The 25446-nt window shown below is 45.8% G+C and overlaps 1 protein-coding gene and 1 long non-coding RNA gene across 2 annotated transcripts in view; both read right to left on the reverse strand.

The window, feature by feature from the left end:
- The window catches only part of LOC309620846, a 589684-nt gene that overhangs the window by 246182 nt on the left and 318056 nt on the right, over positions 1 to 25446 (reverse strand). The window lies entirely within an intron of this gene.
- KCNE5 (potassium voltage-gated channel subfamily E regulatory subunit 5) lies at positions 20094 to 21577 on the reverse strand. Its single transcript, XM_082377607.1, has one exon. The coding sequence runs from the start codon at positions 21437 to 21439 to the stop codon at positions 21002 to 21004; it is 438 nt and encodes a 145-aa protein (XP_082233733.1). The 5' UTR covers positions 21440 to 21577; the 3' UTR covers positions 20094 to 21001.

The raw sequence follows: 25446 nt of genomic DNA on the forward strand, positions 1-25446 counted from the left end.
AAATCACAGAAGTAGAAATACAGATACCCAGCATGAGAAGTTTCCAACCTCATAGGTTGTCACGGATATAAAATATTATAAATGATGGGATAGCATTTTTTTTACCCTTCTGACTGACACCATTTTAAAATATTGATGGTATTCAGTACTGGCAAGAATATGGGCAAACAGCAACTCTCTTACACCTATCTTTAGTAGAAGAAGGTGTTGCTACAACCGTTTTAGAAGGTAATCAGAGAGCAACTCTCAAAAATTGTAAATGTGCAAACCTTTGATCTGGTAATACCTCATACAGAAATGTAACTTAATATGTTATTTTTACAAGTGACCAGAGACCTATGCCCAAGGATGTTCACTACAGTTGGCAGTGGCAAAATAAAGGAAAACAATCTGAAGGTCCATCAAAATCATAATGGTTGAGTAAGTTATAGGAATATTGAAAAGCTGAAATCACGCATGAGTGCTAGCTTTGTATCTGTCGGCCAGGAGAGCTGTTCATTATACATTGTTATTGTTTTTTTTAAAAGATGCAGAGTATGGAGCATAGTAAGATGCAATTTTTATTTTACAGTAGGTGGGGGAAGGGGCCATATATCCCTGGGCATTGAGCTGAACTCCTCTGAATTCGACCCAATGCAGTTCAAGCTACAACTGAACATTTGTATGGGAAACGTGCCCTTGTCTATCAAACCAAAATGCTTCATTTCTGCCACAAGATTGTGATATTGTGGGTATCTTGCTATATTTATTAAAGGAACATATAATAAGCCAGAAGTTTTCAAATAACGGAGAACATCTGCAATTTTGGTGAAGTCTTCGAGTCTAAAGAAAGTCTGTGTCAAAACTTAAACTAAGGTGTGTGTGTGGGGGGGGAAAGTGTTAAAGGACACACAACAAACTGTTAACACTGGTTGTACTCCAGAGATTGTATAGGAAGGGGAAGCTTTTTTCCCAATACATCTTCGAATTGTCTGAGAGCAAGCATGTAATCTAAAAAACACTTGGCAAAAAGAAATTCTGGAAGGCGAGAAAAAGAGAAAGCAAGACAGAAGCCAGCATGAAAGATGAAAGGAGAGAGAGAAAGGGAAAGAAGGAAAGAAAGAAAGAAAGAAAGAAAGAAAGAAAGAAAGAAAGAAAGAAAGAAAGAAAGAAAGAAAGAAAGAAGAAAGAAAGAAAGAAAGAAAGAAAAAGAGAGAGAGAAAGGAAGGAAAGAAGGAAGGAAGAGGAAGGAAGATAGAAAGAAAAAGAAAGAAAGAAGGAGGGAGGAAGGAAGGAAGGAAAAGAAAGAAGTGGATGGAAGAAAGAAAAGAAAAGGGAAAGAAAGGAGGGAGGGAGGGAGAGAGGAAAGAAAGGAGGGAGGGAGGGAGGAAAGAAGGAAAGACGAGCGGGCAAGGCGCGCAGAGGCAGGCGTGCGGGAGGACCGGTGCGCGGAGCCGAGCGGCGCTGGAGGTCAGCCGCAGCCTGGGAGCTGCTAATCCCCGCCCGTCTGGGGCCAGCTGCCTGCAGTGGCCTGGACCGGCGGGCGCTCCAGTAATGTGGGAAGAAGCGGGACCTCATAGAGTCATTTTCTGAAGGGAAGGAGAGCAAGCCTCTGAATGCAGGCAGATGCGAGCGGCTGCTGCCGAAAGCAGAGCGAAAAAGACAGGCAGGTGGAGTCCGGCCGCCGGTGCGCAGGAGCCGGGTCGCCGGAGACGCCCCCGTGGAAGCTCGAACTGCAGCACATCCTGCCACCCACCCCTTGAGCCATTAAGCACAGATACAGGAAGCACCTCTTGTCACAAGAGGGTGAGAATCTGGAGGAGGAGGTGAGGAAGCGCAGAGGATCACAGAGGACGGGAGCGGGACCGAGGCAGGCCGGCTATTCCCGCTCCGCTCCCCGCTGAGCCCTGCCCTTTGGAGGGGAGTCGTGGAAGGCTCCTCTCTCCGCGCCCCGGCCGCGGACAGGCCCTGGGGCCTGAGGATGGGAGGACGACTACTGGGAGATGACGACAGGGAGGCCTGACTCTGAGAAGCAAGAGCGTGGAGCCGGAGGCATCATTTAGGAACTGAGCCCCCTCATCCTGCCAACCCTGACCCTCCACGCTGAGGCCTTTCGCACAAGGCAAGAGGTCGAGCGCGCAGGCGCTGGATTCAAAGCCCAACTCTGCCACTTGCTAACTGTGACCTGGGGCGAGTTAGGTAACACCTCTGGGATTCAGTGTCTTATTTGTAAAACGAAGGCAATAATATTATTACCCATCCTCTAGGGTATTGAGGAAGGCGAGAAAGAGAGAGATTAAACATGATAACGCTTACGAAGTCTAGCTCCTGGGAAAATTTAAGTGCTCAATAAATCTTAGTTATTCTTAGAACATTAATTAATGTGTCATTTGTGGGCAGAGCCCTAGACCAGGTGCTGAGTCTTAATAGCCGCAGAGGCTCCTAGATTCCATCTCCTTCCACCATTTCCAACCCCTCCCCATCTCTTCTTCCTGCCCGCACCAGTGCCGGATCTAAAATTCTCTCTTGCCTTGGATCGTCTCCAGCTGTTTGCTCATTTTCCACCAGCTCGCTGTGGGCCCCCCGCACACATTCCCTTGGGGCACACCTTCACTTGGAGGGTGAAACACACACACACACACACACCCCAAGCCTCCTCTCTTCCAAATCCCTGTGGAACCGTGGGGAGCTGGACGGATTGGGGGGGGCAGTCTTAAGCTGCCAACAGACACCCAGAGAAGATTGAGAAAGGATACCGAGCCCCTCTTGTGAAGCCTTCGGGGTGCTCAAGGCGGCCAGCAAAGAGCAAACGCTTAAGGTTGGTTTTTTTTCATCAAGCATCTGCAGTTGCTGGATGTAACCCTAGCCTCCTTCCTCTGTGAAATGTGTGAATGTGCTCTCGTCAAGCATTCCGCGTATCGATTCTCTCACATTTCACTGACTTGATCCCTCTTGCCCCCATTAACCCCGCGTCATGGGCACTTGCTCTTTCAAATCCAACTCAACCCCACTGATGACCAAGTGCTATCATGGTTAACCAGCCATCCCGTGCTCCCCATCTCTGCTCAGAATATGCCATCCTGTAGACGAAAACGTGGGGTGTACGAAGGAAGCCAAGGATTATTTCTTTGAACCTTCGCCTGTTTTGCCAAAGTATAAATATGATGCTGCAGAATATGTCCAAATGTTCCCAAAATAGACCCAGTGCTGAGGCTGTGTTCATGCCTGGACATTCCCAGAACTGGTCTCGCTATCCAGCTTCAAGTCGCTATCTGCGCAAAAGGTGGTGAGGAATTCTCACTTGATGTGGTGCTGAATAGTCAATCCTTCGAGATTAGAAAAGCTTCTTGATTTAGGAGACATTTGTCATGGGAAGATCTCAGTCCCCTTTGGGGAATCTTCTTCCCTCAAGCCCCCACCCCCAGCCGCTTCTCAGGCAGGTTATAGGCAAGGCAAGGATGTCCCCGCGTTTGGTCAGCCTGGACCACTCTGGGCAACCGTAACTGTCCACATATTCCTTTCTTTTCTCCAAGTTGCACAAAGTAGACGTGCTTCTTTTTAGTTATTTATTGTCCACTGCCTCACCCTCATCATCACCACCTGCCATCATGCCTTTAGAATATACATCTTTATTAAGTTGGATTATGAAAGTTAAACATGATTATTATAATCATGGAAAAATTACAACACCACTATCTAACCGTGAGAAACACATCAGACAAGCCTAAATTGAGGGACATACTATAAAATAGTTGACCCCTGCTCCTCAAAACTATCAAGGTCATCAAAAACCAGGAAAGCCTGTGAAACTGTCAGAGCCCAGGGGAGCCAAAAATAAAAAGAGATAGGATAGCTAAATAAAATATGGTATCCTGGATGGCATACTGGAACAGAAAAAGGGCATTAGGGGAAAACTAGTAAAATATGAATAAAGTGTGGGCTTTGGTTAACAATAATGTATCAGTATCGGTTCATTAGTTATCACAAATATACCATAGTGATGTAAGATGTTAACAGTAGGGGAAACTGGGTGTGGAGATATACGAAAATTCTGTTCTACCTTTGCAATTTTTCTGTAAATTTGTGAATATTCTAACATTAACAGTTTATGTAAATATGTTCAATGTTACCAAAGGGGGTGGGTTGGAGATTGGGATGGGCATGAGGAAACTTCCTGGGGTGATGATAGCATTCTCTGTCTTGACAGACATTTGGGTTACACAGGCATATTCGTTTGTCACACATGTGGAATCATTTACTTAGATTTGTGCAATTCATTGCATATAAATTTTATCACAAAAGGAAAAACTGTAAATAAATATAAATCCAGTAAATAATATGCATGCTGAAGTATTTTGGGGAAAATGTGCTCATGTCAGCAACTTACTTTAAACGTAAACTGAATTTAGAATATATGATGGATTGAAGGGATGGATAGAGGGATAGGTAGTTGGAGAGATACATGTGACAAGGCAAGTAAAGTAAAATGTATGGCAGAAACTAGGCGTGAGAGAACAGGTGTTCACTGCACAAGTCTTTCTAATTTTCTGTACATTTAAATATTTTTCATGGTGCAATGCTGGGAAAAATTGCAGACAGACATTAAGTAGAAAGTCATTATAATCTCCCTCCCAGGAGTAACCACTGTTAAGTTTGTTGTGTATTCCTCCACATATTTTCCTACTATATACATATATTTTTAAAGGAGATACAGTTATACATATACTGTTCTGCACTATTTTCATTTAATCATTTATCTTGGGTTATTTCCAAGGCATTCTTTTTAATATGGCTGCATAATACTCTATCATATGTTACATAATTAATTTTCTTTTGAAGGAAATTTTAGTTCTGTACAAGGGTTTTTGTCTGTTGGCTTGTTTTTTAGTGTTACAATCTTCGAAGCAGTGGATATCATTACACATATATCTTTGTGTATTTGTGTGAGTCTATTTGTAGAATAAATTGGTAGAAATGGAATTCCCAGCTTAGAGATATTGTGCCAGCCTGCACTCCCACCAACACTAACTATTAATTATTTGTTTTAATTTTTGTAAATCTGATAGGTAAAAGTACAAGAAATTGTTGTTTGTTTAAATCTTAATTTTTTATTAGTGAGGCTGAACATCGTTTCTATGTTTATCACTCTTTGTAGTTCTTCTTCCATTAATTGCCTACTCATTCTTTTTGCCCATTTTTCTACTCTCTTTTTGATTTGTAAGAGCCCTTTGTGTAGTAAACCCATTGTAGTATGTGTTGCAAATGTTTTCTTTTTTTTAAATTTTCCCACAATTTATCTTTCAAGGTGTTCATGATGGAGCTGTTTTTCCTTTTCTTTGGTTTTACCAGTCTCCTTTCTTTCACATAACAACCCTTTGAGGTAGATAAGATAAAAGATAGAAAAAGGTCACGTTAGCTGTCGCACGGTCACACAGATGATGATGAAACGCTGCACTTGGACCCGGGCCTCTTCAGTCCTAGTCCAGGACCTTTTCCATGACCAAGAAAGAGCAGAAATAGTTACTTCCACTTGAGACAAGGGCAAACTTCTTTCTCCATGCTTGTTGCTAAGCGCTGCTGGAGAAATACACAACTGGGCAGCCTTTTACATACCATCCAGTCATGGCTACCAATCTCAACTGGGTCCTTCCTGCTGCCACACAATCTTTTTGCTTCCCTAATTAGCTTCTTCAAACCTCCTCCACAAGGTTGCCGTCTGCAAGAGAGCACTTGTTCTCTGTACCTCTGTGAGGTGGGCACTGACGTTGGTTGACAGTCCCAGGAGATGAACTTCACAAGTGCCACTGTATGCCCTGAGCACTGGCAGAATGTTCCCTGGGGAAAGCGTGTCTCTGATAAACCCCTGTTGATCCTGAACTTGGAGATCTCAAATAACCATAAGTCTGTCTTTAGGTCATTATGCACTCAAGTTTGAGGAGACGGTAACAGGAGAGACTTTTTTTTAATAAAAGCAAATTTCAAAGAGTGACTTGAGGCTGATGCAGATTGTGGGAAATTTTCTGCAACTCATCAAACCTCTGATCTTCATCCCTTGCCTCCGCCTTCTCTCATTTCATAGAGAGAATAGAAACTATGGGGTGGGAATGCTCAACTTCCTACCCCACCACTGCTAAATGGTCCAACCAGGTAGGTCCTCATTTAGTGCTCCCTCCCTCCTGTCACAAAGGGGAGAGGGGGTCCCACCCTTTGCCTTCCACTCCAGGTCCCGGCTCCAGCTCTTACCCCCTTCATTCCTGTGTCTTCACCTTCTCCCTGTCTACCGACCCTCCTCACAACATTGAAACATGCTCAAGCCTCTCCCTTCTTAATAGAAGCAAACATGAAATCCATTTTCAACCCTAGGTCCTCCTCCAACTTGTTCCTTATAACCACACAGCTGTAAAAGCCAAGACAGACCCAGCCTCGGAGTGGACGTGTCTGAGATGTTTGTGTGTGTGTTGCTATAAACCTGCTTTGAAGGTGAAGGACAAAATAATTGCTTCTGGTAGCAGAGGCGAGGCTGCTTTGGAGGGAGAAAATGGGTTTTTAGCTGGGCAGAGAGGAGGCTGACTTGGGAGAATGGTCGGGCTTCTGATCCCCTTCTGGCCCACTGAGCTGGCTTTAAGCCCCTCTGGTGAGAGGAGTGGCCAGAAACCAGCAGAGTCTTTGTAAGTGACTGTGTGAGCGCTGGGGCTCTGAGGCTGGGAGAACAATTCACTGGGGAATTGTTTATGAGACTCTAGGCAATAAGCAGGCCTGCCTTTGGGCACCACTAACCTAGCGTGGAAGAGAATTGGAGAAGGATGGTTTGTCCAACCCATAACTCAGCTCTCCAGTGGCTCACAGAGGAGCGTGGAATACCAGGCAGTTCCCTAGGTGTGGACACACATATGCCCCTGATGGCTACCCTCAGCCACAATAGCCAGTGTGGACAATGGGTTCTGGAGCAGAAGAAAAAGAGCAGGGTAGTGAGTACAGGTGACAGAACTGAGTACAGGCACATAGCAGGCATCTCTTTGGGGGATTCTCAGAAACAAGTGGGGGAGTTTCTGAGGGGGCCAACCTACTACCTGGAACAGCTGAGGGGTGGGGAAATATAAAAACTTGAGCATATCTCTAAATGTGACCCAGAGTCACAGGCTGGAGGTGCTGGGAAGCCCCTGAGTCACAGGGCCACGCTCAGCCACTCAGAGACTCTCCAAATGCAGAACTGACATTACATCCAGAGTCTAGGGCTCTACCTCTCCAAGACATCCTTTCTTCTTTCCCAAAAGGTGACCAGCACACGTTGAAGAGAGGACCCAGCAGCCTGTAGATGGACCTTTCTGCTCCCCAAAGGAGAGGTAGACTGCACATTGTATTTGGATTGGGCCTGGGCTTGGAGGAGAAACGCTGCTTTTCTCTAGCTAGATGAGAGCAGGCTTGTTTCACCAAAGCCTGGGACTCCCTTCTGATCAGCTGACAGGGCTCAGTGGCAGGGTTCCCTGAATCTGCTATAGAAAACTCTTGCCTCTACATCCCCCCCTTCCAGGCATCTTGCTTGAATTCCAGTTCTCTGCCAAAACAGAGTCCCACTTTAGGAAAGCTCTAGTCAGTGTCACCAGATCTGCACAAGCAGCAACTTCAGCCATGGGAAAGAGGTCTTTCCAACTGGAAACATCTCTGAGACTGACCTAGGCGAGAGGGCAGGAAGGGTTGTAATTGTGGGTGGTCACTCCAAAGACTCAAGGGAAAGGAGCAGAAGAACAATGACAAGGGAGGTAAAGAAACTGGGGTGGGGTTGAGAGGGAAAATGCCCAGAAGAAGCCTAACATCCCTGTCCATGTTAGTTGCTTTTAGATGGAAGCTTCTAGAAGCCACGGCCTACATGTTGCTCAAAGATCACTGGGTCAGCACTTGCTCTCTGTGTCTCTATGAGGTGGGCACTGATGTGAGTTGCCAGGCCCAGGAGATGAACTTCACAAGTGCCACTGTATGCCTTGAGCACTGGCAGAATGTTCCCTGGGGAAAGCGTGTCTCTGATAAACTCTTGTTGATCCTGAACTTGGAGATCTCAAATAACCATAAGTCTGTCTTTGGGTCATTATGCACTCAAGTTTGAGGAGAAGATAGCAGGAAAGATTTTTTTTTAATAAAAGCAAGTTTCGAAGAATGACTTTAGGTTGATGCAGATTCTGGAAATTTTTCTACAGCGTATAGAGATACAGACCTGAACAATAGATGCTTCTGACCTCTGAGATCTTGCAAGATCCTTAAGTGCATTCGGAATCCTGAAAGAAAAACTCAGTAATGTTTAGGAGAGTTTTGGCGTTACATGTATCCCATTGTATTGTCATGTTTTTGAAAACATTTGCATGGAGTTCGTGGAGATTTTCAAAGGAAAAAAAGAGAGACGGTGGGGAGAATTTCCCATGTTGCAAGTGGGCAAACCTCCTTAGATACCTAATGCCAAGAAGCTTTAGGTTTTATTTGCTTCCTCAGATGCTTAGAGAAACCAGGCCAGGAAACGGTCTGTGGTAAGTCACTTCCCCTTCAAAGCTCTGGTTCTCTACCTAGTCACTGTACAGAGAGGTAACGAGTTGAAGGGCCATCTGTCTTTAGCTGCTGTGGTTTGAGTTTAGCCTCTGCGACTTGACTTCAGTCTGAGGTGACCCCAAGAAGATGTTCCTATCGACAGCAATTGCTGACTCTAGTCTGGTCATCACTAATCTCAAAAACCTCGAGGAAGCTGGAGTCAGAAGTTTCCTGAATTCTCAAGATCACTGAACTAGATTCATTGACATTTATTGAGCGACAAATAACAATAGTTAATCATGTACTCACTCTCTCAGTGTGCATTTTACATGCATTGTCTCACTTTCTAACCCTATTATAACAGGTTGTTGTTATCATTATTATATTTATTTATATATATAATTCTCATTACTGTTATTATTATGAGGAAACTGAGGCTCCAAGAAGTTAAATCACTTACCCAAGGTCACCCAGCAAGTAAGTGGCAGAACGAGAAGTCTGATCTGTCTGCATGATCCAAGATGCTGTGCTGATTTCTTCCAAAACTTTATCCATCAGTTATCATTCCCTTTCACGTCATTTCCAACATTCCCAAAAGAATAGTCCATACCAGCTGCCTTCTGTTCCTACCACCATCTCACTCCTTAACCCTGTCCCTCTGGCTTTCCCTGTCCCCCACTAACTAGCCTAGCCATCTGGAAGGTGACCAGTGACAATCACCAGCAGATCAAATGGCCTCTTCTCAGCCCTTCAGCTGCAACACATCTGCAGGATCAGACACTCCTTCCTTCTTGAAACTTTCCTCTCCTTTGGCCTCTACAATTTCCCCAATTTCCTGTTACCTTCCTATCTCTTCTTCTCTGTCTTCTTCAGTGGATTCCTCTTATGCTTTTCTCTCCTCAGATGTAGATATTCCTTAAGGCTCTGCCTTCAGCCTTGCCTCTACCGTCCTGGATTCAAGTATTATCCCTCTGCAGACGAAATGACCCCTGCGAAAGGCAGCACAGTATAATGGCTGTGATCACTGACCCTAAAATCAGTCTGCTTGAGTTCCAATCCCTTCTACCCCTGTCACATGCTAGTAACTTTGGCAAATTACTCTGTACCTTGGTTTGCTCATCCGTAACATGAGGATTAATTGAGATCATGTATATAGAGTACTTGGACCAGTGTCTGACAAGTAGTGAGCCTCATGTGTTTGCTATTGTAGGGTCTGGACCCCCAGGCCCTAACTTTCACCTGTACTCCAGATTCACTCCAACTGGTTGCTTCATATCTGCCCCTGCAGGTCTCTAAGAAATTCAACATGTTCATAATTGGCCTTCATGTTTTCTTCATTTCTACCTGTGCAAGGTCTCACTTTTTATTTACTCACCTCTATTAGAGATCACCATTATCCTGATCAGCATGCCATCCAAACCTAATGAACTTGACCCATGCCTCTCACTCACCATCAATATTCCATCCATTACACAGCCCTGCCAGTTCTACCTTTTCGAATTCTCCAATCTGGGTGATGAAAATGTTTTGAAAGTGATAGTGTTGGTGGTTGCACACCACGTGGATGTACTAAATACTACTGAATTGTACACTTTAAAATGGTTCGAAGGGTGAATTTATGCTAAGTGTATTTTACCACAATTAAAAAAAAAATCTGTCTACGGCTCTCCACCTCCATAGCCACCACCATAGTCCAGGCCACTGCCATCTCCTCTGGAATACTGCCATAGCCTCCTAACTGGTCTTTCATGCTTCCACTTTAGCCTGCCCTCAGAGGTACTGATCTGGTAGGTCTGAGGGTAGAGCCTGGAATTCTGCCCTATTAACAAGCACCCCACAGACGGCTGACTAAAGTTTGGGAAGCACTACCTACAGGATGAAGTTCAAACTCCTTAGTCTGGCAAGATCCTTCATGACACTAATGTGTCTCTCTTCCCCTTTATTTTACTTTTTCCTATAGTTACTTTATATTTTGGCCAAAGATGATAATTGGCCATGAACTGAGGACTAGGGTTAGGAGAACCCTCTGAACTTCAAGAGAGGGAGAGCAAGAGGGAGAGAGAGAGGGAGAGGAAAGAAGGAAAGAGAGGGCTCTGGATTTAGATCTTAGCTTAAATCTTAGCTTCACCATTTACTAGCTCTATGACCCAAAGTAAGTTACTTAACCTTTCTGATCCCCAGTCTTCTTATTCGTTTTTTTAAAATGGTACTACACTGCAAGCTGGCTGTGAAGATTAAGTTAGATAACACATGCCAGGTGCAATGCTTTTGTAAAATAAAATGTGTTTTTAAACTTACAGGAAAAAAAAGAGAAATGAGACATGTTAAAAACATAGTTTTTCAACGAAAATCAGAGTTGTTCTATCAGTACTTATCCTAGTGTATGGTCCATATCCAGAGCTAAATCCTTTTTTTTTTTAAAGCTGGGGCTGGGATCAAGCACACCGGCAGAGAGCTTAACCTTGGCAAGGTGAGGGAGCACGTCTTCCTGAGAGCCGGAAGCGTCTGAGATGGCTATGTGGAGATGGCTCCAATGGAAGCCGAAGAAGCTCCTGTCAGTTGGCCTCAATCTTCTCAGTAATGAAGGAGGTGAAGTCATCTCCTGAGAATGAGGGGGAGGGCTGGGGCTGGGGGCTTGAGGAGAGGGCAGGAAGTTTGGAGCAGCTGCTGCAGGGAATGTGATAGGGAGCCAGCAAGCGAGGAATGAACGGATTGTTGAACAGCCAGAGGGGCCAGCTTAGGGTAGAGAGCATGCGCTGGCAGTGAACCCAATGAGCAGGGTTTCTCCAACAAGCCAAGAGTGGAAACACTCACCTTCCACTCAAGGGGTCACCCAGGGCTGCAGATTGGAAGGGCAAGAGGAGGATACGAGTTATGGTGGTGAAGGATTCTACAGTGGGCACAGGAACGGTGGAAACATCCACAAACCTGGGCTAAAAAGGAAGGCTCACTCATTCGTTCAACAGATATTTAACCACCACATGCTGTATAAATATTATACAGGTACCTGGGCATGGGAGATGTTGCAAAGAACCAGACACATAAAATCTCTGCCTTCAACATATATCTACATAAAGACTCGTAGACAAATGTTAATAGAAGCTTTGTCCAGCATTGTGAAAAACTGGAAAAAACCCAGATATCCTTCAACAGGTGAATGGATAAACAAACTGTGGTACATTTCTACAATTACTCAGTAATAAAGAGAAACAAACTCTTGATACATGCAACAACATGGGTGAATCTCAAAATCAGTATGCTGAGTAAAAGAAGTGCATACTGCAGGATTACATTTATATAGAATTCTAGAAAATACAAATTAATCAATAGCGACAAAAAGCAGATCATTGATGGTCTGGACCAGTAGGAAGAAGGCACAAAGAAAGGATCACATGGAAACTTTTAGTGGTAATGGGTATGTTCATTAATGTGATTTTGATGATGATTTCATAAGTGTATACATATGTCAAAATCAACCATGTTATGTGTTTTAAACGTGTGTGCTTTTTAATGTTAATTATACCTCAAAAAGTTACAAAAATAAACTTTAAATGTTTTAATTGACCTAAAAAAGCCCTGCTTTCATGGAACCTACAGCCTACATGGGAAAGATGGACAATAAACTATGATATTTTTAGACAGTGCTTTGTGCTGTGAAGTTAAAATAAATAGGGTAATGGAATAGAGAATAGCGTGGGGCAGAGAAAAAGGAGCAACTGCGTATAGGATGGTCAAGGAAGGCCTCTGGGGAAGTGATGTTTGAGCTGAGACTGAATGATAAGGAGGAAACAGCCTTGAGAAGATGTGGAGGAAGAATATTCCAGGCAGAGGAAACAGAACATGCAAAGGCTCTGAGGCAGGAATGAGCTTGATGTATTCAAGGAACAACAAGAAGACTAGTGTAACTTGAGTTTAGTGAGCAAGATGGAAGAGTATCAGAAGATGAGGTTTAGAGAGGTCAGCAAGGGTCAGATTGCATGGAGACTTGTAGACCAGGGGTCTCCAACCCCCGGGCCATGGACCGGTACCCCACCTCCCCACGTCCGTGGAAAAATTGTCTTCCACAAAACCAGTCCCTGGTGCCAAAAAGGTTGGAGATCGTTGTTGTAGACCACGATAAGGAGTTGAGATTGTATTCTAATTGGATGGGTCATCCAATGGAGGGCCTTAAGGAGAGACGGAACATGATCTGCTTTATGCTTTAATATTGCTCTTGCTGTTGTGTAAAGAACTGACTGCAGGAGGACCAGTTAGAAAGTGTTATATTAGTCCAGGTAAGAAATGATGGGGGTGTAGACTAGGGTGGTAGAAGAGAAGATCACGAGAAGTGGTCATATTTAGATTCCTTTTTGGAAGTAGAGTTGAAAGGACTTGGCTCCTAAATTGAATGTGGAATAGTGAGGGAAAGAACAGAATCAATATGACTCCTGTTTTGGCCTAAACATTTATAAAAACAGGGGGGGGGGAGAGATTAATGCATTAATGTCTTCCAGCTAACAACCACCAGGAACAAACCTGCAGTTGAACAAGTTAGCTGTATTACTCATGGCAGGAATGAAGAATTCACAGTATGGTGAACCATGGGTATCTAAGTAAGAAGTGTAAGAAATATTAGAAAAGACTTATTATTATTGGGTTGGAGCTTATGTTAGGTGTTTTTAGGGTGGGTCCAAGGAAGCAAGTGTTCACTCTAAGTTGGATGCGATTACGCAATGAGGCTAATTCTGTGATTGGGTATCTTAATAAATCTTATCCAAAATGAAGGAAAGCTAGAGCAAGACTAAAGCTGTGATGGGTAGAGAAGTAGCGGTCACTCAAATTGGCTGGGAGAAGAGGATGTTTGGTACTTTGTGAGTTTCACAGTAACCTTGTTTTTTGTCTGTACTTAGATAACATTATTAAACATTCTTGTTTTGTCTCATTCCATCGCAGTCACAGAAATATGTCTTGTCTTGTCTTGTCTGATGTGGGTGCTCTGTGAGATGATTACTGTCTGACAGGAGAATAACATGGCTTACATGTGAACAGCTTCTAACCAACAGTGAGGCCTAGATGCAAATGTCAGACCAGTTCCCAGATGGCAGGAAACTTTCTTTCTCAGGTGGAGGAGTAAATTTTGAGGGAAGGGACTCAAAAGCTCTGATTTGGGCATGTAAACTTTGAGACAGGTATAGATATCTAGGTAAAGATGTTAAGTAGGCAGTCAGATATGAAAGCCAGGAGCTCAGAGTAGTGGGTTTTAGGGATAAAAAAATATATATCATTGTAAAGATGGTATTCGTATATGAAGATGATATTTTGCATGTTGGGACTAGTCGACATCACCAAGGGAGAGAGAATAGATGAAAAAGAAAGGAAGTCCTAGAATAGAGCCCGGGGCAACTCAATATTGAGAGGTTGAGGAGATGACGAGAAACCAGCAAAGGAAAGACTAAAATGAAAAGGGGCTGGTGAAGAAGGAGGCAAACCAGGAGACTAAGGTGTTTTGGAAGTCAAGAAAAAAGTTTCAAGGAAGGAGTGATCGATTGCATTAAATGCTGCCAAGTGTCATAGAAAATGAGGGCTGAGAATTGAGCATTTGATTCAGCAGCATGCAGGTTCACTGGTGACTGTGACAAAGCAGTTTCATTGGTGTAGTATAGGTGACAACCCTGCTTGGGTTGGGGCAAGATTGGAAGCTACCATTACTGAACTTTTACCCTGAACCAGGCACTATGTTAAGTATTCAGTCTTCACAATTCTGGGAGGTAGGTATTATTTCTTCCATCCATTTTACAGATGGAGAAAGGAAGCTTAGAGAAAGTCAAGTAATGTTCCTGACACTACATAGCTGATGAAAGGCAGACGATAGATGTGTACCTAAGCAGTCTGGCTCTAGAGCCCATACCCTATGCACTACACTATCTTATTTTACTGGATGAAGGAGAAAGTCAAAAGATGGGGGCTTTTGAACTGACCAGCCCCCTGGACTTGCTAGAAGGAAAGCCCAATTCTCTGATGGTTAGTGTCAGTTACTTGGGGCCGGGATGGGGACTAACCCAGCTGATTCCAGACCAGCTTCCACCAAGCAGGGCTTGTCATTTGGCTGCCGCCTTGGCTTGGTACAGATGTATAGGGAGATGGCAGAAAAATAATACGAATTCCATCTTGACAGTTCTCCAGGGATCCATCCTAATATTTCTTTTCTCACTCACCTCAGCCATTCCTCTCTGGTGTCCTGTTTGTTAAGTTAGCCTTCCAGTGTAGAGAGACCTAACTGGGGAGCAGGCCAAGGGTTTCTCACCCTTCTGCCTGTCCTAGTTACCCCTATCCTCACCCCCATCCCACCCTCCACCCCAGAAGGCTCACCTGGAAATGCAGGTGCCCTCCTAGATGGCTAAAGTTTACAGTCTCCTGAACACCCCCAGAAGGAGTGGGGATAAAGAAAGAGCCAAAGTTCTGTCCTTGGGCTTACCACAATGATGTGACTGTCAGAGACGCCTTACCCAAATCAGATTTGAGAGTCCTAGGACAAATCCCCGTTGACATCTCTCTCTTTCATCCGGTGTCTGAAAGCCACCGTTAAAGATACACTCCTTGGATCATCGCTGGGATGAATAGCAGATTAGATTAAATGAATAAGATCATTAGACCCTGGCAGTAGGGAAGAAACAGTTTTGGAGGACTGAGAATGTCAAGGGGAAGCTTGGAACAGGAAGGGGGAAAATGAGATGAATCCCAATTCCATAGTTTTGCCGAGGGCTAGTCCTGACCACAGTGGCCCCCAGAGTAGTGGCCCCACAAGAAGAGGAGCAAAATTAATGTGCCCCCTTGTCTCCATTCTTTCTCCTCCAGGCTCGCGGGAGCTGCAACCCCTGCTAGATCATATCTAGATCCTAAAAAGAGCCAGGGGAAGGCCTCTTGTCCTTCCAGAGACCTGAAGTGTTTTCATGAACGGACATCTTGTGAGTCAGTTATGCGGGAATTCAGCGAATTCGTACTGAAATCCAGTCATCCATGGCCACCCTGGTCCTCCCCAGGGTTCTAAGAGCATCTGGCAGTAGGAGTAGGATGTGACTTGAGAAGTTGTGGGAAGTTCAGTACACCTGTCCCCCAGGGACCTTCCCCAGCGTTCATAGACATCTCCAGATAGCTCTCCTTCCAGAGTCCACTGAAATTCACAACTCAAGAGTCTTTCCTTGGGTTTCACCTTTACATCGCTCTGAGTGGTCTATTATAAAGTGTGAATACCCTAGAGGGGGAGTCATCTGAGCATTGATTAAGCCCTGCTGCTTCTATATAATTTAGCTGCTTGCATTTTTCTCTGACTTCAAGGGCACTGTGACAGAAACAATATGAATGCACTTAATGCTACTGAACTATATACTTTTAAAAATGGCTAAGATGGTGAATTTTATGTTATATGTAGTTTATCACAATTTTTTAAAATAAATAAATAAATTTATTTTAAAAAATGATTGGCTAGGTGGGACATCATTAACGTTTTTTTAAAACATCTTTATTGGAGTATAATTGCTTTACAATGGCGTGTTAGTTTCTGCTTTATAACAAAGTGAATCAGCTATACATATACATATATCCCCATATCTCCTCCCTCTTGTGTCTCCCTCCCTCCCACCCTCCCTATCCCACCCCTCTAGGTGGTCCCAGAGCACCGAGCTGATCTCCCTGTTCTATGCGGCTGCTTCCCAATAGCTACCTATTTTACATTTGGTAGTGTATATATGTCCATGCCACTCTCTCACTTCATCCCAGCTTACCCTTCCCCCTCCCCATGTCCTCAAGTCCATTCTCTACATCTGCGTCTTTATTCCTGTCCTGCCCCTAGGTTCTTCATAACCATTTTTTTTTAGATTCCATATATATGTGTTAGCATACGGTATTTGTTTTTCTCTTTCTGACTTACTTCACTCTGTATGACAGACTCTAGGTCCATCCACCTCACTACAAATAACTCAATTTCGTTTCTTTTTATGGCTGAGTAATATTCCATTGTATATATGTGCCACATCTTCTTTATCCATTCATCTGTCGATGGACACTTAGGTTGCTTCCATGTCCTGTCCTGGCTATTGTAAATAGAGCTGCAATGAATATTGTGGTACATGACTCTTTTTGAATTATGGTTTTCTCAGGGTATATGCCCAATAGTGGGATTGCTGGGTCGTATGGTAGTGCTATTTATAGTTTTTTAAGGAACCTCCATACTGTTCTCCATAGTGGCTGTATCAATTTACATTCGCACCAACAGTGCAAGAGGGTTCCCTTTTCTTTACATCCTCACCAACTCTTGTTATCTCATGTCTTTTTGATAATAGCCATTCTACCAGGTGTGAGGTGATATCTCATTGTTATTTTGATTTGCATTTCTCTGATGAGACTGGCAGATATAGAGAACAAACTAGTGATTACCAGTGGGGAGAGGGAAGGGGGGAGGGGCAGTATAGGGGTGGGGGAAAAAGGGGCTTATTATGGGATTATATGAAATCATGTGTGTGAAACTTTTGAAAATTGTAAAGCACTATAGAGTTGAAAGAATCTTTCGTTCAATTAAAAAAAAACACATCTGATGAGGGACTGGTGGGGTCACCTGGTCCCATGCTCTGAGATCTAGCAGAGAAAAAAAGAGTTGCCTTAGTCACATCGTTTGTCTTCCTGGATAGGCTGTAGTGTAGGTTAAGTAACAAAAGGGGCTGTGAAGCGACTTTCCAACCAACTTCTTCTCTCAAAGCCATTCTGATGGGTGGTTCAAGTTCATCTAGGCTTGGCTATTGACCGATCTAATCTATTCACCCTTGGGGGTCCTCGTTCATGCTCCTTCACAGAACATTCTAGATGCCCTTCTTCCTACCTCTCTCATGAAGCCCACAGCCTGTGATTCTTTCCCTTCATTCTCTTCTCTTATGCCCTCTCTCAATCCCTGACCCGTGTCTTCAGTGTCTAGACATCAGTTCTGGTGGAGCCCTGAAAGTACAGTATGTATTCTTTTTTTTTAAAAGGGCACTTGCAAGCCTACAGGTAAAGGGGAGCAGAGTAGGATGGTGAGACAGTTATGCACAGATTCCTAGTCATCCAAGATTCTGAGAATGGGGGGAAAAGGCTCAGAAATCTGGGAGCTAGTGGCCAAGTCACTGCAATCCTCTTCTTTATAAAATAAGAGTAGACTATGCAGTAGAGAATTTTCTCTTCCCCACTTTCCCTGCACTGCCCAAGGGCACTCTCCCAAGGAAGGAAAAGGAAAATATAAATGTAACACCTTATACTTCTATAGCTGCTGTACTTCTCCTTTCCCATATGTTATCTCGCTTGATCCTCAGATTCCCACAGCTGTGGAGACAGGCCCAGAGAGGTTAAGCAGCTCACCCTGAGAAACAAAGCTTGTTAAGTGGCAAAGCCAAGGCTGGACCCCAGTTCTCCTGATTCTCGTCTTATGCTCTCTCCACGACACCACAGTGCACTTGCTTTAGCCACCAGGCAAGACTGTTTGGAAAGCAGCCCGTTCCCTTTTCTCTTTGTTAATACAAATCATGTGCAGATCTTTGGTTTCTAAAGGATATGACAAATTGAAAAGGAGATGGTAGCTACAAACAAATGAAAGACCCCATTTATATCCCTCTAGGAAAGTGACTCGACAGCACAGAATTATGTCTGTAGTGGGAGAAAAGCTTCTGTTTATTTTTGCACCGTCGATGAGCACTTCCAGACATTGGAACTCAAAACATCTCCTAGCCCCACTTGGTTGAAAGCCTCAAGTTACAAGTAAGGAAGCGCGGGTCATCTTCTTCGTTACTATTATGGAGCAAAGATCTGAACCTGAACTGAAACGGGACCTGCTTACACAGAAGAAATAGACTGCTGGGGGAGGGAGTTGGAAAAAATTCACTCTAATTGATTAGAATCACATTAAGGAGAAGGCTAAAAATTTCCCAGTTTGTACTGTCAGCTCGCGCTATTCAGGAACACATTATTAAAACTGCAGGCTGGCCAGGCCTCTAGTTTTTCTTTCTTCTATCTCTTGCTGACCACAGTGTGATCACTTCAATGCTGTTGACACCCACACTGGTTGGTAGAGAGTCAAGTGTCCAAACTTCTGGGAAACTTCATTATCTGGGACACAGTTGCAACCCTGAAAGTGTTTGGGGAAAGTGGGCAGTCGAGCAAATCGCTCTCCCCAGACCAGCTCACTTTTCTCACTGGGAAAACTCTGTGGCTACTCTCACTACATGTGCTTAATGAGGAACGTCATCATCATAAAAAAGGTTAAAATGTGTTTAAAAGCAGGAATATTTTGGCAGTGGGATTTGTTTCCCACAGCTGGCACGTTCATGCTTATTATGGGCATTATCCCAACTGCTCCCAGCTGCCTTTTTTTGGGCAATATATATTTTTTAATGTCTATGAAAAATAGTACAGATGCTTACAAAATTTCAACACCTAAAGCAGTGAGGATGCTTCATTATCAAACAACCTCGTGTCCCCAGTTATGCCAGATCAATGAGGGACATTGTTGTACCAGAAATTCAAGGCTGAGGCCTGCCCTCCCCCACATGCCCCTGGCATGGCTGGGTATCTGTGCCCTCCCTCCGCATCCCACTCAGGCCTCCCTGCCTGGCCCTGAGATGGCTCTCACAGCATCACCTCTCTTCGTCTCGTTATCTTGGACCACTGCCCAATCCCTGGCCCACACCTGCAAGGAAAGGGGTCGACCTTAGGGCTGGAACTAGGACTGGAGAGGAGCCAATGGGGTAAGGCCAGTATATCTTCAAGGGGTGAATCCTGGGAATGAAAGTAAGTTCATTTAACTTATTAATAGCTCCAGTAAAATACCATATGGGCTGCAAGGTCAAAACCAATGCCTTGAATGAGGCTTCTGTATTATCAGTGCATTTTAAGTAACCCATAATATCTTTGTCCTGCTATTACTGAGAAACCAGTTGTCTTGAAGCAAGTTGGCTTAACGCTAAGAGGTGATTTTATGTGTGTTTGATGAGGCCCAAACAGCCACCATCAGATTTAAGCCCTAAGCAGGCAAGTTTCTGATGACCTTCAAAGAAGGAGAATAAATCAATAAGCATACACCTCTAAATTTACCCATCATTGGTTAAGACAGCTTAGTTCAAGCGTCTCCTCTCTGACTTAAGATTTACACTCTTTGGTGGCTTTTTCTCTTTTAATAAGCCGCTTCTTTGAGAGAGTTATGAAGGTGGCTTCTAAAAATTAACTTTGATAATAGCTAATAGTGATGGGTGTGAGAGGTTGTTTTAATTTAAAGTGTATCCTGAAAAACTGCAAGAGGTAAGTGGGAAATCCTTATTTAGCATTGTGATATTTGAAAGCGCTTCAGAATTAAGGGGAAAGGAGTGGAGAAGTAAGAAAGTAGTTATAACTTGGAAACACTTGAAAAAACAACCCATTTAGCCATACATAAACCCTTTTCTTCACGCACAGTGATATCTGTTGCATTGGAACTGGATATATAGATATAGGTAACAAAACAACCCAACTCCCCAATCTAAACATTATTTCCAAAAGCAAAAAGGGTTCCTTCTCTATATAGTACTGGGTCTCAAGGCTGGGATCTTTGAGAAAAGAGTCTCAGGTTATTGTTTAAACGACCTTTATTACCTGCCTCTGACATTCCCCAGGTTACAGAGCAGGAGACGACTGAGCCTCATGTTCCATGGATGAAGCAGACAGCTGCCATGACAACTGAATCGATATAGGAGAGGCATTGGGAAGTATTAGGGTGATACGCCCAGCAATGGTTCCCCATGGCAAAAGATGGCAGAGCTACTCAAAATTAGGCAAGTTACCTTCAGGACGACAACTGGATGCAAGAAAACCATACAGTTGGGGGTAATAGGTCTTCCCCACCCTCTGAGCCCCCCATCCCCCTCCAGTCCCATTAAGTCCATTCTATGCCACAGACTGGTCCTGGTGTCCTGCTAGCTCCCTGCTGACGGAGGAGGGAGGGAAAAGATGTCTGAGTTCTCTTCATTTTCTTTGTCTCTGTCCCTAAGGCAACAGGAAGCTGGAGCTGCCCCAGCCGGCCTGGCAGTGATGGCAAGCCCGTTGGCTCTGCAGAGTGAGCAGTCCCTGGCAGCCCCCGGAACAGCTGCCAGTTAGACGGCCCAGAGTTCGGATAGACTTCATTGCTTCAGTTCAATGCCAAGTGTTGGACGTGTTGGATTCAGTTCCCAGAGGGCTGGAGCGTGCTGTCAGGGCCGTCTGAAGACAAGAGAGCAGAGGCAGTTTAGTGCAGTGGGTTGTGCGGGGTCTGGGGGAGGCGGGGGAGAGGAGGGAGAGGCTGGCCCGGAGCGGGTAGGGTGGTGCTTCTTCCAGGGCCTTCCAGACAAGGTCTCCTGGCCTCTCAACGTTGTCCGGGCCTCAGGTGAGGAGAGCCCTGGAAGGGGAGGAGAGGAAAAGGCGGCAAGGCAGGCGGGTGCCGCGCCCAGGGAGGAGCGAGCTGAGGAGGGCGCGGGCGAGCCTGCGAGCTGGGGCGGCGGTTCTAGACCCCCTCGGCGCCCCGGGCGAGGGCCGGGGCGGGCAGCCCGGCGGGGGCGAGCTGGCGGCGGTCCTCGGCGGGCGATCCGGCGGCTGTCTCAGCGTCTGCGGCGGCCGGGGCGCCGCCCGGGAGCCACTCGTGCTGGGCGCAAGCCTGGGACGGCTCGTCCTTGGCCTCGACGAGCTTGCGGGAGCGGGTGTAGGCCAGGATGAGGCCTCCGGCCAGACAGGCGTAGAAGATCATGATGAGCAGGATGTAGAGATAGGCGTCGTTGCCCTTGGCGCTGGTCACCTCGCGGCCCACGAAGGGGTCGGGCACGACCCCCATGCCCATGCTCGGGCCGGGGCCGGCGCCCAGGCCGCTGGCGTTGCCCCGGTGGTGCAGCTCCAGCAGCAGGCGGCTCAGCAGGGTCCGCAGCCGCTGGCTCTCGCTGCAGTTCATAGCTGTCGGGGAGTGACACGGCGGCTCCAGATCGCTGCTGACCTTGCCCCCGGGCCGGGCCGAGGGGATGCGGGCGAGCGGCGGCGGCTGCACCCGGCTCCCGGGCGGGCGACGCAGTGGCTGGGGGACCCCGCCGCCCGGGCCTCCTTATCCCCTCACCCCGGCGCCTCCTCCCCTTCCCCACCACGCCCCCTCGGCCCGAGGCCGCCTCTTCCCAGGCTCCGGCTGTCTCGCCGCCCCGGGGAAAGGGGACAGCTGGTGGGGGGGAGGAGAAGGGGACGCGGGAGGGGGCGAGGCCGGGAGAGGGGCGGAGGGGGCGGGGGCGCGCGGAATGCGCGGGGCCCCGGGCGGCAGAGGCTGGCAGGGTGGCTCGCTGGGGCCAAGCGTGGACCCCGGGCTGCAGAAGAGAATTCCTTCCACGTTCTGGCCACCTGCCCTGCAGGCCCAGCTTTGGCCCAGATACAGCATCTGGCCCCCACGAGGCGGGCCCTGCACCGGGGTTCCATCAGCACTCACGAAACGTGGCAGCCTAGACCGCGGGTCCACATCTCAGGGCGGGTGACTACTCCCACAGACAAGAAGCCTGGTCTATCTTTCCAGCCCTCACTGCTTCCCCTGGACCGAGGTGAGCATCTTATTCAGAAGATGCTCAGGACAAATTTGGTGACTGAAGTGGAGTAGGACGCCCGGGGCTTCCAAAAGAGGTTTCTGATATTATACCAGCCTCCTGGGAAGCACCCCTGCTCTGATTTCCTATCACATTTTTAGAGGGGCCTCCACATCTTAGCGTGTGAGTGTACCATCCATGATATGACCCTGTTTCCCGTGGGCGGCAAGCCATCTTCCCAGAAATGCAACCAAGTTCTTCCATTAAAAGGAGCAGGGACATTTAAATGGCCCTTTGGCTACACTCCCTAGACGTCTCGGGATCTGAAAAGTGCCAGTTCTAGAGAATATGCTTACCTCCACATCCAATTAGCCAGATACTCAGCTCTGTGCCTCTCTGGGGCTTGGGAACAGGTCTAGGCCCTGCTGGCTCATGAGGCAGCCATTTTTTTCTCAGAGGGTATCTTCCTTTAGGGGAAAACAAGTCACTAAGACAGAAATAAATCCATAGTATGTCAAACTGGAAACAGACTGGGATTCACAAAGGGAAAGTGCTCAAAGCATTGATTTCTAGACAGCGAGTAGGAAAAAAAAAAATGAAGTAGTGCTGGTCAGGTCGGGTTGTATATGATTGCCAAGTAAGAACAGAAGGAATGAAACAAAGCTATATGCCTTTATGTATCCCTTGCAAACCAAGGTGCCTGTTCAAGACCATCCGGTCCAGGGACCATTCAATCTTCAGGGACCATGGGTTAAAAAAAGAAGGTTTTCTGATGCCTCTGCTTCAGTCACCCTTCAGTCCTCTGTCCACTCCGGGCTGTAGCCTTCTGTGTGTTGGAGTGAGGTTGGCACCAAACTATATCCAGGGTCTCAAACAGAGCCTTGCTTAACAGCCTCTGCATACATCTTAGAGACATTCCACGTGCCCCTGACCAATGGCTCCCTCCTAATCACCTTGCCTCAATGTCCTAGCCTCAGAGGGGCTCAGGGAAGAATTGTTCAAGGGAGTTGGCGTGACTAACGACAGAGGACACAGCTAGGCAATTCTCAAAGCAGTACCAACCTAGCGACAGGACTGTTAAGCTAAAAGACTCCCCTGATCTGTTAAAACATGCCCAGGATCTCTAGGGTTTTTTTTTTTGTTTGGGGCAGTGGGAGGAAGAAGCCCCTTCACTGTAGCATAAAAACAATCATTTAAACGTGTATTGTACTTTCAGCAGCCTTATGAACCAGTAGATTCAAATGGCGAAGCAGCAAAACTAGAATAATAAAGTTTGACCTTGTTCTATGTCATAACACGTGACTCTTGTCACATGGGCTGCCTCCATTTCCCCACCACTCCCTTCCCTGGAACCTTCTAGAGTCCAGCGCTTTCTGCCCAAACCACTCCCTGTAAGTAAGTTCACCAGCGGCCTCCCAGCCAAATTTAAGGGTCTCTGCTCAGTCTGCATCTTTGACCTCAAGGATGAATTTGATACCATCAACCACCCACACCTTCCTGTCCTACCCTTGGCTCTCATGGCCTTGCGTTCTCAAGTTTCTCTTCTTATCTCTCTGATGCATCACTCTCTGTCTCCTTTGCTGGCTCCTCTTCTTTCCTCCTCCCATTAACTGTTGGAATTCCCGAAGACTCAATCCTCAGCTATTCTCTCTTAACATCCATTTCCTTGGAAAGTGTCTCCTTACAGGCTTTCACCTACCACCTGGCATATATTTAGCCAAATTTGAATCTCTAGCTCTGATTCTTTCTTGGTAACATCTCTCAAATCCATCCGCTCCTTCCTTTCTGGTTTTATTGCCACAAGCTTAATCCAAGCTCTCGTTACCTCAGGTCAAATATGCAAACTGAGAGTCTCCTGGCAGATCACCCTGCCTACAGCCCCGTCCACCCCGCTATGGCTGGAATAATCCTCTGCCAACACCACTTCCATCCACTCACCCCTGTGTTCAGAGACCCAGAGTTGCTCCCCACTGCTTCTTTAATGGAGCCCAATCTTCTTTGGTGGACCTGAAGTCCTCACCACCAGGAGACACCGCCTTCTTCCTTTGCACTTGAAAAACAGCATATTCCTCGAGTTCCTCTCCAATACTCTGTGCCTTTCACCTTCCTCAAAATACACTCACAAAAGGAAGTCTTGCTTGATTCCCCTTATTTGTGCTCTCAGAGCCCCTACAATGCACCCCTCCTGATAGCGCCCCAATTCAGACTGCAGCATTCATTGCAGAAAATTTGGAAAACACAGAAAAACACCAATAAGAAAAGTCAACAATAGCGCACATGGGTGGCATATGGACACACACACACACACACACACACACACAGGCACTATACATCATTGTTTTGTAGCCTATTTTTTCACTTAACAAGATACTGGGAATTTTTCCCCATGTCAATTACTATTTTTTACAACATCATTTTACTACCTATACAGTATTCCAGACTATGGATCTGCTATTATGTATTTAAATTAGCTCTTATTGGAAGATTTCTGATTAATTTCCAGGTTCTCGCTATTAAAGATAATGTCTTAATGAACACATACAAGGCCAATTCTAATTCCATTAAAAGAAATAATTACCAGAGAGAAAGCAAATTAGAAATTTACAGAAGACTGCCTTAGGGAGCAAGAGATGTATAGAAGGGGGTGGAAACAGGAATGGAGACTAGTCATAAAATTTAAAAAGGCCCAACCCTCAGAAAAAAACAACAGGTGTGTGTGTGGGAGACTCTGGCTTTCTTTTCACTCAAGGAGCTGCTGGACATCCCTTCAATCCCAGCCCTGAATGGCTGAGATGCCAACCCCCTTTTCCTCCCCACACTTAATGAAAGTCCGAATCCATCAGACAAGGACTGAGTCTCATTCCTCCCCAGACTTCCAGCCCCTCTACACCTGTCCTATACCTGTCCCATCATCATCTGTTGATCTCTTGTCCCGAACTCACTTATTTCCTGAACGGTAATCAAGTGTGTTGACAAAGGGAAGTAATTTATAATCATGTATTTTAGACTTTCAAAAAGTCTTGGAAAAGGTTCTGTTCCATGCCAAGGTTGTTTTAAAAGTACAATGGAGGCGCCATGGGCTAGGAAATGCTTTCACCATTCCTTGAGACTGTGAATGCTTCCTGCCAATAGTACAGCTCCATGGAAGTTGGTTGAATTGAACTGAGTTGGGTTTGGCTAGTTGCCAAAGGACGGGCACAGATGGTAAGCACTGTTGGAGTCCAGGAGGTTGGCAAAGCCACAATGGGCTCTGAGGGAGGGGAGGAAAAAAGTCTTCGTGAAGCACCAACTACAGACCCAGAAAGGATCACTCATTCATCCATTCATTTATTCCACAAATACTTGTTGCATGTTACACTGTGCAAGGCACTGTGCTGGGTCCTGGAGACACATCAGTGAA

This window comes from Balaenoptera borealis (genome assembly GCF_965194805.1).
Source record: "Balaenoptera borealis genome assembly, chromosome: X".
NCBI lineage: Eukaryota > Metazoa > Chordata > Mammalia > Artiodactyla > Balaenopteridae > Balaenoptera > Balaenoptera borealis.